At 44.5% G+C, this 11,056-nt stretch overlaps 1 protein-coding gene across 7 annotated transcripts in view; it reads right to left on the bottom strand.

Annotated features, from left to right (window-relative positions):
* Nucleotides 1-11,056, bottom strand: part of FIRRM (FIGNL1 interacting regulator of recombination and mitosis) — a 39,621-nt gene that overhangs the window by 475 nt on the left and 28,090 nt on the right. For 2 of the 7 annotated variants that reach the window (XM_019647605.1, XM_019647612.1), the window contains 8 exons: nucleotides 9,102-9,287; nucleotides 7,204-7,326; nucleotides 6,040-6,135; nucleotides 4,312-4,425; nucleotides 2,701-2,805; nucleotides 2,023-2,103; nucleotides 1,278-1,397; nucleotides 23-253 (listed from right to left, as the gene is read on the bottom strand). In XM_019647605.1, the coding sequence (XP_019503150.1) occupies nucleotides 65-253; nucleotides 1,278-1,397; nucleotides 2,023-2,103; nucleotides 2,701-2,805; nucleotides 4,312-4,425; nucleotides 6,040-6,135; nucleotides 7,204-7,326; nucleotides 9,102-9,287 (1,014 nt within the window). In that variant the 3' untranslated portion in view covers nucleotides 23-64. Of the gene's footprint in view, nucleotides 1-22; nucleotides 254-1,277; nucleotides 1,398-2,022; nucleotides 2,588-2,668; nucleotides 2,806-4,311; nucleotides 4,426-6,039; nucleotides 6,136-7,203; nucleotides 7,327-9,101; nucleotides 9,288-11,056 lie in introns of those variants that run through there. The other 5 variants (XR_002124603.1, XM_019647626.1, XM_019647636.1 and 2 more) reach the window with 5 other exon arrangements.

The raw sequence follows: 11,056 nt of genomic DNA, 5'->3' as shown, positions 1-11,056 counted from the left end.
TGCAGAAGAACAAAAATCATACCCAGTTCTACCCAGCGACAGGACGGTCCAGTCACGCTCCATCCTAGAGCACCCGACGTTTCAGCGCCTCGACCCTTTCCTGCAGCAGCTCCATCTCCGTGGGAAGCCAGTCTGGGGCAGGGGACTTCTGCAGCAATACGCCGACTGCGTCCAGGGCCCCTATGGCTGCCTGCACTGCTGCCCTGTACTCCTCCTCCCCGGCGCACTCCACACGGGCTCGCTTGGCGTAAGGCTGCAAAGGAGAAGAACGTAGGATAATTGATGTAATGATACCCATTCCAACAATGATGGGAGAACATTCCTTTTGCACTAGAGCAAAGCTTTCAGAACAAATTCTAAAACTGCAAAAAAGTATGTGCATATTTTATTCTAGTCATTGGTTCCCAAGGCAAGAGGGCACCCTCTACTCCTCAATGATCTGGAAAAGCACATGAAGGATCTGGGTGTCACAGGGATTCGGTAGTGGCCAAGGACGCTAAGAAGTGCTGTCCCTGCAGTAATCGGCAGTGAGTACTCTTTACACATATCCTATAATAGGTTCCCTACGAAGAAGCCCCGGGTATGAACTGGGCTCAGCTTGTCGCTGTGAGCGCTGTGGTCTCAGATGCTCTGCAGCCGGGCCAGCAAACTCCTGCTGTCCTGCATGGCCGTACTCGAAGGGGCCAGGGCCAGCACACCCTTGATGTGATCACTGGCTTCCCAAGGGGCTTGTTTACACTACTGATAGATATGTAACTTCCTACGTTTCAGGCATAAAAGTGACATATCCTGAAAACAAGTCATTAACATGTACTTAAACTTTTCTTTTTAGGTAGATGTGATTTCCAAACACTGCCCCAAATTTTTAGGCTAGTTTGATGAATAATGCGAGGGCTCAAACTAAACATTTTGGGAGTTAACCATCTTCTGTGGGTCAGAAACAAGAGCATTTGTAGCGTCACTGGTACAGACACACGACCTTCCCCAAGGTGACCACGGATAATGGAGAGGTCTCCTGACAGTACATTTAGTACGATGTTTAAAACTGCAGGTTTTGTAGCCCCGCCTGTTTTACGTGTTCATAGCCTTTCAGAAAGAAGAAATGTGATTTTAAAAAGGGCAGCTACCATAAAACAGGAAAACTACATGTCTAGATCTAGTTGATGATTTTGATACTCAACATGAGGCCACGAACCATACTAGTGTGTTTTGCTTTTATCATTAAGGGCAGAATGTCTCTTAGGAAAGCCTGGCCCATATTGAAAGGCAGTCCGTACCTGTAGAGATGACCACTTGGCTACTTCTAATGTCACTGTAGCCAGGGATTCCCAGAAAATCCCCTTTTCCTGTTTCACACGTTCCACTCTGGCAGCTGCAGTCTCATCTACAAACCCCGTCTGCCACAAATGAAAAACGAAGCAAACGTCAGCATGTGGGCCCCACCAGGAGGACGAACCAACGGTGGGACTCGGGGTTGAGTGTGCGACTCCTGGCTTTGCCTGTGACCCACACAAATCCTGGAAGCTGGAATTCACTTCTTGCTGGTGGTCTACACTGTGGTTTAACTGTTCTATTAGTGCATCATTTAACCCTTAATTTACGTCCTAACACTGTCCCCGTGTAAGTTTCTAAGTATGCACACATGTGGGAGCCGTGTGGTTCTAACTGCAAAAACAGCTTTAAAAACGTCAGTTTGGAAAAGTAGGTCTTGGTCTCTGTCCGTGCAGAAGAGCCAGACCTGAAAGACATCTGAATGACAGTCATCACAGGACTGATTATGATCAGTGTGGTCACTATCATCCCACTGCCACAGGATCCAAATACAGGCAGATGACTCCACGTGTGTCACTTCTGTGACTTGTAATGTACCAGCTGCGTGTGTGTCACCGTGCTGAGCACTGTGAAAAATTTAAGCTGAGAAGTGACTCAACCCTGTTACAACGACATGATTTCAAAAAAAGTAACATGCTGAAGAACAAAGTAAGTGGCAGTGTTATTTTGATTCTACTGTAAAATATATACCTTCTCCAGGAAGGATACGACTTTGTTCTTAGTTTCTTCAGAGCTGAGACACCGTGGGACTATCGCTTCCTGATTTGTTCCCTATTAAAATATTGACAAACAAGACCAATTTTAATACATTTCAACATCTCTGCCAAGACGCACAGGTGAGTTATAATATAAGGGCTGCCTTCATCAAAAGCGTATTTTAGAAGCAACGCTCGGTGTCAGACGACACCTGGCGGACCTCAGCTTGCGGTTCCTTCCAGGCGCCTTAGGTGACACGGGCTCTGTGCGGGCAGTGCTGTGAGCTCTACTGCTATCGTCCTACTGTCACGGCCTCTGTGACCAAAGACACGACTGCAGCAAAGGGTGATGAGAGGACAGCTCACAGCAGGGTCACCTTCTCCACAGAACCAAACGAACAGGTCTGTGTTCACCTCTGAGCCCAAGAGTTTGAGGGGACGTGTTATAATATCCTCCCGCCCAAAGGGCGTCTGCAGGGCTGCCTGAGTGAGGAGACCCACCGTCACTACCCACAGGGCCTTAGGAAAGTCACTGCGTTTCTCTGCCTCATTTTTAGATCCTGAAAAACACATTAGTAACATATCACCAGAAAATTTTACGGTGAAGATACAGCAGCAGTTCACGGAATGTTCTGGAATACCTGAAATGTTAAAATGTCGTGGTCAGTCTAACCTCAGCAAACTGAGTAAACGCCTCCAAGGCGTGCTGTTCCAGGAGCCAGTTCCTGTCAGCCAGCAGCGAGGCAAAAACAGACGACAGGCTGGGCAGAATTGTGTCCTAAAAAGAGAGCCAAACGCTTATTAAACAGAGGAAGTCTTAGAGGAGGACATTCAATACGCCTAACGTCAGGGCTCCATAATTCTGTCCCAGGGAACGCGTATTAAAATGTCAGTCGTGTCACTCCTATGCTCAGAGTAAAAACCCAAGCCTCGCACTGGCCCGCCAGCCCCCACCTGTCCGCGGCACCGGTAATATAACACATGGGACATGCTCCCACCTCGGAGGGTCTCCCCCAGTGCCGGCATGGCTTGTTCCCTCCGCTTCAGGTCGTAGTCACGCATCACCTTGGTGAGGACCCCCACTGAAAACTGTACCCCGTCACATTCTCCCTTGCCTGCCTCATTTAGCGCTCGCACCCCGTAACCACTCTTAGTCGGCCGCCTCTCAGCAGGCTGAGCGTGGGGACGTAGTAGTTCAGCTCATTCTTGAATCCCCAGTGATTGAAATGGCGCCTGACATGTAGCAAGGACTAATTTTTTTCTTAAATGAGTGCATGTCAATCTCATCTCATGGTTTTAAATGCCTCTCGTTTGCTGATGAATCCCAAAAATTTCCTCAGGCCCTATCTTCACTCCTGGGAAAATACATATCTATTCCAGGGAGTATATACGGTAATTTCTACTAATAAAAACACCTGTTCTTCAGGTTCTGGGCCCATTAAGGCTTAAAAGCAGCAGCATTTTGGAAAACATTTTATGCTAAAAATATAGCTTAAATGCAAGGATTTTTGGATACTTTTGTCCAGAGTTGAGAAAAAGCTGTCAACATCCTCGCTTATATCATGAAACAGAACCTTACATGATGCAAACAAATGGTACCGTTTCCCTGTGAACAAACAGGACAGCCCTTTAGGGCCTAACCAGCTAAACGTCTGGATTCACAGGCAATGTGCTGAGAGAACGTCCGTGATGGTTCTGCTCAGTCACATAAAAGGCTCTCATCAGCAGTCTCTCTGCTCTCCCCCATGGAGGTGAAGAAAGCTCCGGAACTGCCGGCTTTGGACCAGAGTAACGGAAGGCCAAGCCCCGCCGAGCAGGGCGACCTCCCTCCACTGCAGAGGGCCCTGCAGGCCCCTTCGCTGCGCTTCCGTAAATAAAGACCCTTAGTCAGCTCCACCTGGCCACACCTTCCAACACACCGTCTGTAAAAGCAAACAGGCGGCCTCTCGAGGACATGAAACTAAGGGACGCCAAGGAGCGCCATCTCCGCCGTGCACAGTTCCCGGAAGCCATGCCTACATCTCCCTTCCTCAGAACTCTGCTAAGGCCCAATTGGAATGAGAATCTCCGACTACGGCCAACTCTGTACATGTCAGATATTTTTCTAAAAGGAAATAACTTAAAATGAGTTCTATTTTGACAAAGTCACCCTCTTCTCCTCACAAAATATATTCTCCCACAACTTTCAGTCAACAATCCGCAGAATTCCAGAAATTGAAAGTGTAAAAATCCCTCAGTAATTTCTAAGTTTTGTTAATAACAGGAACAGAATTAATAGTATTACCTGGATATCCTGAGATATAAAAAGCTTTCCTAGAGAAGACACAAAATCCAGCATAGCCAAGCGAACGTGGTCAGGAGGCTCTACCTTAAGGAGTGAGGCCTGCAGAGTTACCACCTGGACAGGCAAAGACCAAACCAGAGTCACAAACAAAAACAAGTATTTTGCAGAGACGTGACGACTACCTAAGATTTTGATGGGCATGTAGGAGGGGAAATAGCAAAACCTAAAAACAGTGATACACTCCACGAAGCCTGAGGTTCACAGGTGGAGAATCCGATGAGAGTCAGTTATTACTGCGTTCTGCCTCCAACCACTGACATTTTAAAGTGGTCCTGAGGAGCCCTAGACTGGGTGTTCCACTTCCGATTCTTTACGAATTCTTTGCTCTTCTAAATTCTAGTGAGAGCAGCTCATTGTTATTAGCAGGATTGGCCAACTTTCTGTAAGGGGCCAGGTGGCAATTACGTTAGGCTTCGCAGGCAACGTGCTCCCTGTAGCATCTTCTTTATTTTTTTTATGTTACTTTACAAACGTTTAAAAACGTAAAAATCATCCTTAGCTCTTGTGCTGAAAACAGGAGGCGGAATCCAGGCAGGAGGCCATGGCTTGCCAACCCGACTTACAGGAACAATGACATCAAGTCTTCTACAAAGGCAGCGCTGCCTAAACGAACAATGTACTTATGCTGAAATATCAGGGCTTCAGTTATTTGGGTTTTTAAACGTGGACACAATTATGTCAAAATTACTGGTATTTAATTTTTCAAAAACTATCAGAACCTTCAGAATCAACAAATTCAAATTATTGCATTCAATATAATTTGAGTCAATTATTTTACTGTAATCTCATTCTTTATAATTCAGTAATCCACATTACACATACAGCAACTAAAAAAATACCTAATTAGCAAGTCCTTGTGAAGACTTTCATGTACCCAACACTTAACCAGAGCCGTTAAAAGCTTTCCCTAGCCCCACTCGGCACCACACACTGTAACAGGCTGGTATCTCTTCCATCGCCTCCTACACAGCCAGGGTTAGTTTCACTTCATAACCAGTTTTCTTTGTTTCTTATGTGACCTTAAGCACAAGCCAACTCTGGATTTGGGGATTAGTCTGTCCAGTGTGGGCTCACTCTGAACCGCTTCCGGTAAGATGAAGGCCCTTTCCCTCTTCTCCCTCCCCCGGCTTTGAACCTCCAAAGGTGGGGCGTCGCACAGGCTCCCCCAGACAACAACCCCAGTTCTGTCTGTCCCGGCCGTGCAAGCTGAGGCCAGCGGGAAAGGTCCGTATGCTCTGCCTTCAAAAGCATTTTATTTTTTTCAAAGAAACCACGAGAATCAGCCTTAAGTCCACGGGAGAACGCGCCACACTCCCAGGGCGGCTGGAAGGCCCTGGAAATGCCGTGAAGCAGGGTCACACCAACTCTGACTCCTAGGCTGGGGAGCTCTGGGCAGCTGACGGCAACACCGAGGCAGTTTTGGCTCTTCAGTTCCCGGGAGATAGGGGAGGACAGCCAGAGGCTGCGTGAACAGCCCAGCAGAGTAACAACAGTAAGACACCTCCCTGGACAAGCAGGCCTGTGACATTTTACTGCAGTTTAACAAGAAAGGGGCAACAAGCCAACTAACAAATCATTAAAAGGCCTGTTTCTAGAAAGTCACTTCAAGTTACGCCAGATTAACAGCTTCCTCCATCCGCGAAGTCCCAGTTTACTCGCTCTGCTTACCTGACAGATCAGCTGAGGATCCAGGGTCTGAATGAACAATCCCAGCAGTGGAAGTAACAGGCTGAGTGTCCACTGAACACAAGGCTGACTTGTTACCTTAAAGACGACGCAAAATAATGTCGGTGAGAATTCTCAATCACACGTGCAGAGCAGCCTGTAACAAGCCTTATTGTGTACCTAGGCGCTTTGCATTTAGTACCTCACTTATGCCTTGTAAACCTTGAGGCAGATCCTCACTTCACTAATAAGGGGCCGAGAGGTGAGGTCACATGGCCCAGAAAAAGCAGAGCCATGATTCGCACCCGACTGCACCCGAGTGGAGGTCTAACTGCTTTTGACGGCCACTGAAAAGCTTGTCCCTGAGTCCTCTTAGACTCCGTCTCTCCTCTCCATAACTGTTTCTCGTGATCTTATAAGCTATGTCACCAGCAGAGAGTTCCTCAGTGAATATTTATTGAACGATTTGTGAGGATCAGGGAAAGCACTTGTTGAAGTCGAAACACTGTGGAAGGGGATGAGACCACACGTGAACGTCAGGAATAAAACACTAGCAAAACCATCTGTACTATTTCCCAGTGTGAATGCTGCCTTCAGCGCCACTGGCTGCGACAACCAGAGGCCACATTTTTATTTCTATTCAGTCAACGAGAACAAATGTCATAGATTTTTAAACTACGTATCATTTTCAAACTAGTAACCTGCAGGACACACAGCATTCTCCTTCTAGCCCGATCGTCACTTGGCATTTGTCTTTGCCGGGAAGAGGGACACAGACTAGCCTCATTCATTCACTTGCTCCTTCCGCCTTTAAGCCCAAAGGTACAGAAGACCCCAGAATGACAAAAGCAGGCCACGCGGACCCGGCAGAACAGAGCAATAATGGGAGGAGACTGAAAAACAAACAAAAAAAGCACACGAAGCCCAAATGGCCATGAAAACAGCTAGCTCGACTGTACCTCTTCACTAGGTCCTACTTTTACTAATATAACGCGATCACACCTAGAAAGAACTGGCTGGAAGGGAAGAAACGTGGCTCTTCAGTTCTAATCGCAAGTCCTCCCCAGCCCCTGAGAGGTCAGACCCCTCGCTCCACAGGGAAGCTCGTGAACTCCTCTTCTCAGCACTGATTTGCTCCTCAGGGAGATGGCCAGCTGCTTTCCTTACCAGGTCAGTGTTCAGAAAAGCCCACAGCCGACTGCCAGCTTCCACAACTGCGACTTCTTGTCCCACATCCAGAGCGTCACCAGCAGAATGACACACAGCAAGCAGAGCAGAGAGCACCGTGTTCTAAGGGAAGACAGAAGGTCCAGAGCTTGGAAACCGGCCTCCAGGAGCGGGAGGCCTTCCCTGAGGGCAGGAGCGGCCCATAAGGACGGAGGCCATGGAGAATTATACTCCAAGACCCAAAGCCATCTTTTCACCTCTTTCTTTAATGAGTATATTTTATTAAAACTAATTTTCCTTAACACACAAACATTTGCTTCATTTTTCTAAACCACAAAACTTTTTTTCTTTTAATAGGAGAATTTAATAACAATGAAAACACCACTGTGTTTTAATAAATAGGTTTGATACAAACGGTCAGTATGGACAAGCTAATTTATAATATTCGTCAACTAAAAATTCTGTTTTTTCATATTATGCACCTAGCAATCTTTTTAAGTTATTACATTATTGTTTCTGTTGTTTTATAATTGATCTTTAAAATTCCTCAGCAACACTATATCCAATAAGCATATAAGGTAATTAAGAAGTATACTGTATAGAACTTGAAACTAAAACCAGTCTTTTCTGAATTCACTCTTATCTCCGTTATCAAATCTCTGCTTCTGGCCAGGACTGGGTGAAAGTGAAGGGGAGGCCCTGTGAGGGTGGCAGGATGGTAACAGCACCTCTGATCCACTGCAGTCAACAACCAATTCATTTTATGGAATCACCGTACAGCTTTTTGGTTAAGGTTTACCTATCTCCTTTTACAAATAAACATGTTACATGACCAGTCAAACTAAATTTTGGTTGTAGATCAAAGATTTATTCAGCTGTGGAAAACAGGTGCTTTTATTTTATTTTATCTAATATAAAGATTCTTTTGTCTTTACTACAGAAGTTAGTGCACAATAAATTCAAAACTTGAACAATTTAACCTCCTAACTAGGCATTTAAAAGTTTTCCCAAAATAAAGGCACATAAATTCTATTTCTTTTGGCTATATGTAAATGTTTTAAATTATCTTGATAATTACAGTCAAGCGCTATAACATAACAGTATCGAACATTCACACTCAGTGTGGAAATACAAGCCCCAAGAAAACCTTGAACTCGTAATTTAAAACTGCAAAGAGGCCCCCAACCCTCTGAGTGCCCTGTCCCCATCCTTGTTTGGTTTTCCTCCACTTATCACAGACCGATATACATATTTATTAATTATTTTACTGTCTAGCTAAGCTAGAATGTAAATCCATGAGAGGTGGAATTTTTGTATTTTGTTCCCTGATATATCCCCAATGCCCAGAACAGAGTTGGCACATGGAGCACTCCAAATATGTTTGAATGAATAACTTAATGAGCAAACTGGACACTAAACTGGAAAATTCAACTACATGTACTAAAGACAGTCAATTTTTCAAAATTATATATTTTTTCTTACAGATGAATTTCTTTGTTATTCCATTATTTTAAAAGGGAACCGTCTAACTAGAAAGGTACATAAAGGCTCAAAGTAGGTTTTCATAAAAAGGGGGTTGTATTTTGTCAAAGAGAAGAATGTGTCTGCCTAACCCAGAGATGTGTCAGCAAAAATGCTGCAAATGAAGTATTTCAGATGTGCCTCGTTGCTCCAATGTGTCATAGGCTTCAGACACCCCCACCAATGTCATTCACATCAACGGAGATCATAGGGAGTTTCTTACAGACCCTTTTACAATGGAGAAATAGGAAAATCCTGCGAGGTTCTAACCTGAGGGCACAGGCTGTGTCGACCTATCACAACGCATCCCCAGTTCCTAAAACGGTGTTCAGTCAGCAGCTACTGAGGGCATCGCATCCGTCAGCCTTGCTCCTTACCAGAGAGTCGAGCTCCGCCAGCGAGCGGCCGCTGCTTAGCCACCTCCTGCACTGCGCGGCCCCTACTCTGCTGACCTCCTGGGCAGCTTCTCTCCTCAGCTCAGCAGGTAGCGCCTGGAAGGAAATACACTGCCACAGGGGCAGATTTTCTGCTTCTTTGGGGGGAAATTTCTGGATAAACTCCATCTGAAGTAAATTGTTAAAGAAACAAGAGTAACATAAGACAGTGTGATGGATGGATGCACAAAAGCTAATAAGAGCTTCCATGTTAAATATTTTTTTAAAGTTTTTAGTTGAATATAATAAAATCACAAGGAACGGGATGGAGGCAACTTAAAGGAACAAGCATTATTTTTGTTGTTGTTGCGTTTGTTTTCAAATGAAAAACAGTTTAGGTGGAGCACAACAGATGCACTAAGTAACGGGCCAGGTCAGCGCCCTAATGGGTGCGCTGGCTCTGCTGTGCTTCAGACAGACAGCACACGGAGCTCATCTCTGAACGTGAGGCACCAGTCTAGCACCGCATGCCTGGCACACCCATTCCACCACTGAAATAACAATTCGAAGTGCCTGCTTGACAGGTTAACAGGAAAACTGTACTGTTTAGTTAAAATGAAGTGTCAACAGACTAGATAAAAAGGGGAAACAAAAGTTCTACAAAGATAGTTAAAATGTTTGCTTCTGGTGGAAAAACAGCAAAAACAATGGTGCACTTAATTACTAAATTAAGTGTAATCCAACTAGGAAGTGTATTAATGTAATTTTTAAAGTAGTAGAATAATTTATTTCACAATATCCAAAATCAACTTGTTAAATGAAAATTTTTCCTGTATCAAAAATGAAAAAACCCACCATATTAAATTTGACAGAGAAGCTTTCCTATGTCACAGTATTTATATTTGAATCTTATTTTGTTTGCAGAAAATAGTTAACTGTCCAAACAAAGGAGAAATCACGTGGTTATCTTCCAGGGCGGCTGCAGAAGCCAGAGAAACGGGGTCCCCCGACAAGCCCTGTGTCTGTTACAAGAAGCAGCTTTCGTCATGAAACCAAACTGCACCAGGAAAGCCAGGAGCACTGCGCCAGCTCATGAGCATCAGGTCATGCTCAATGAAGTCCATTGAACCCTTTCCCCAAACAGAAACGATAAATAATAACGCTTGGACAACACAAAAGGGTTAAGTGCTGCCAAAATTCATTACATAGAAAGAGTGATTTACTTATTCACTATTTAAGTTTGAAAACCCTCATCTCAACACAAATTTTAAAGACTTTAAATTGCTAGTGCTGACAATAGCTCACAAAGAGTTTAGGGATTAACACGCAGAGAATTAAGATTTTCCTTAAAATTGAGGATAAAAAGATAAACCAGTGGGCATAAAATGCAAATAAATATAGTAATTTTTACTTCACATAGAAATGGTAGCACAATTATCACTGTGTTTGTTAAATCAGGTATATTAAATCCTTTCCCCCCAGCTAGGTAACCTTGTACTTTTGCTTGTTTCTATAAAACAGGAATACTATTAACAGTTAGTTACACACTAAAGAGAATATTCAATAATTACTCTCCATATAAAACAGCAAACACATTGTAATGTCCCTATATACTGGCATTTTCCCCAAAATTATTATCACAGACACCTTTTATTTTTTACGTAAAATATCACTGTACTGGGATTCAGTTTTCAGTGCCGCAGCACTGATACAAAATCTGGGTTTTTACTTCACTATTTAAAAGGACCCCCTCTGGTATGCAAATGAGCTGAATAATTTCCAGCTTCTCTGCCGCTTGTTCTGTCTTCCCTAGCATGTGCCTCCCTGCCTTTGTCCCCGTCCCACCACCTCCCTCCCATTTTCATGCATCCATCTGAATGTACCTCCAAAGCCAGTATCTCCAAGGACTCCCGTGTTCCTACCTGTCCCCAAGCGCACCTCCCAGAAATGATCTTGTA

This window comes from Hipposideros armiger, unplaced genomic scaffold, assembly GCF_001890085.2.
Source record: "Hipposideros armiger isolate ML-2016 unplaced genomic scaffold, ASM189008v1 scaffold_6, whole genome shotgun sequence".
Taxonomy (NCBI): Eukaryota; Metazoa; Chordata; class Mammalia; order Chiroptera; family Hipposideridae; genus Hipposideros; species Hipposideros armiger.
The sequence above is the reverse complement of the archived record's forward strand: the minus strand, read 5'-3'. Positions and strand labels throughout refer to the sequence as shown.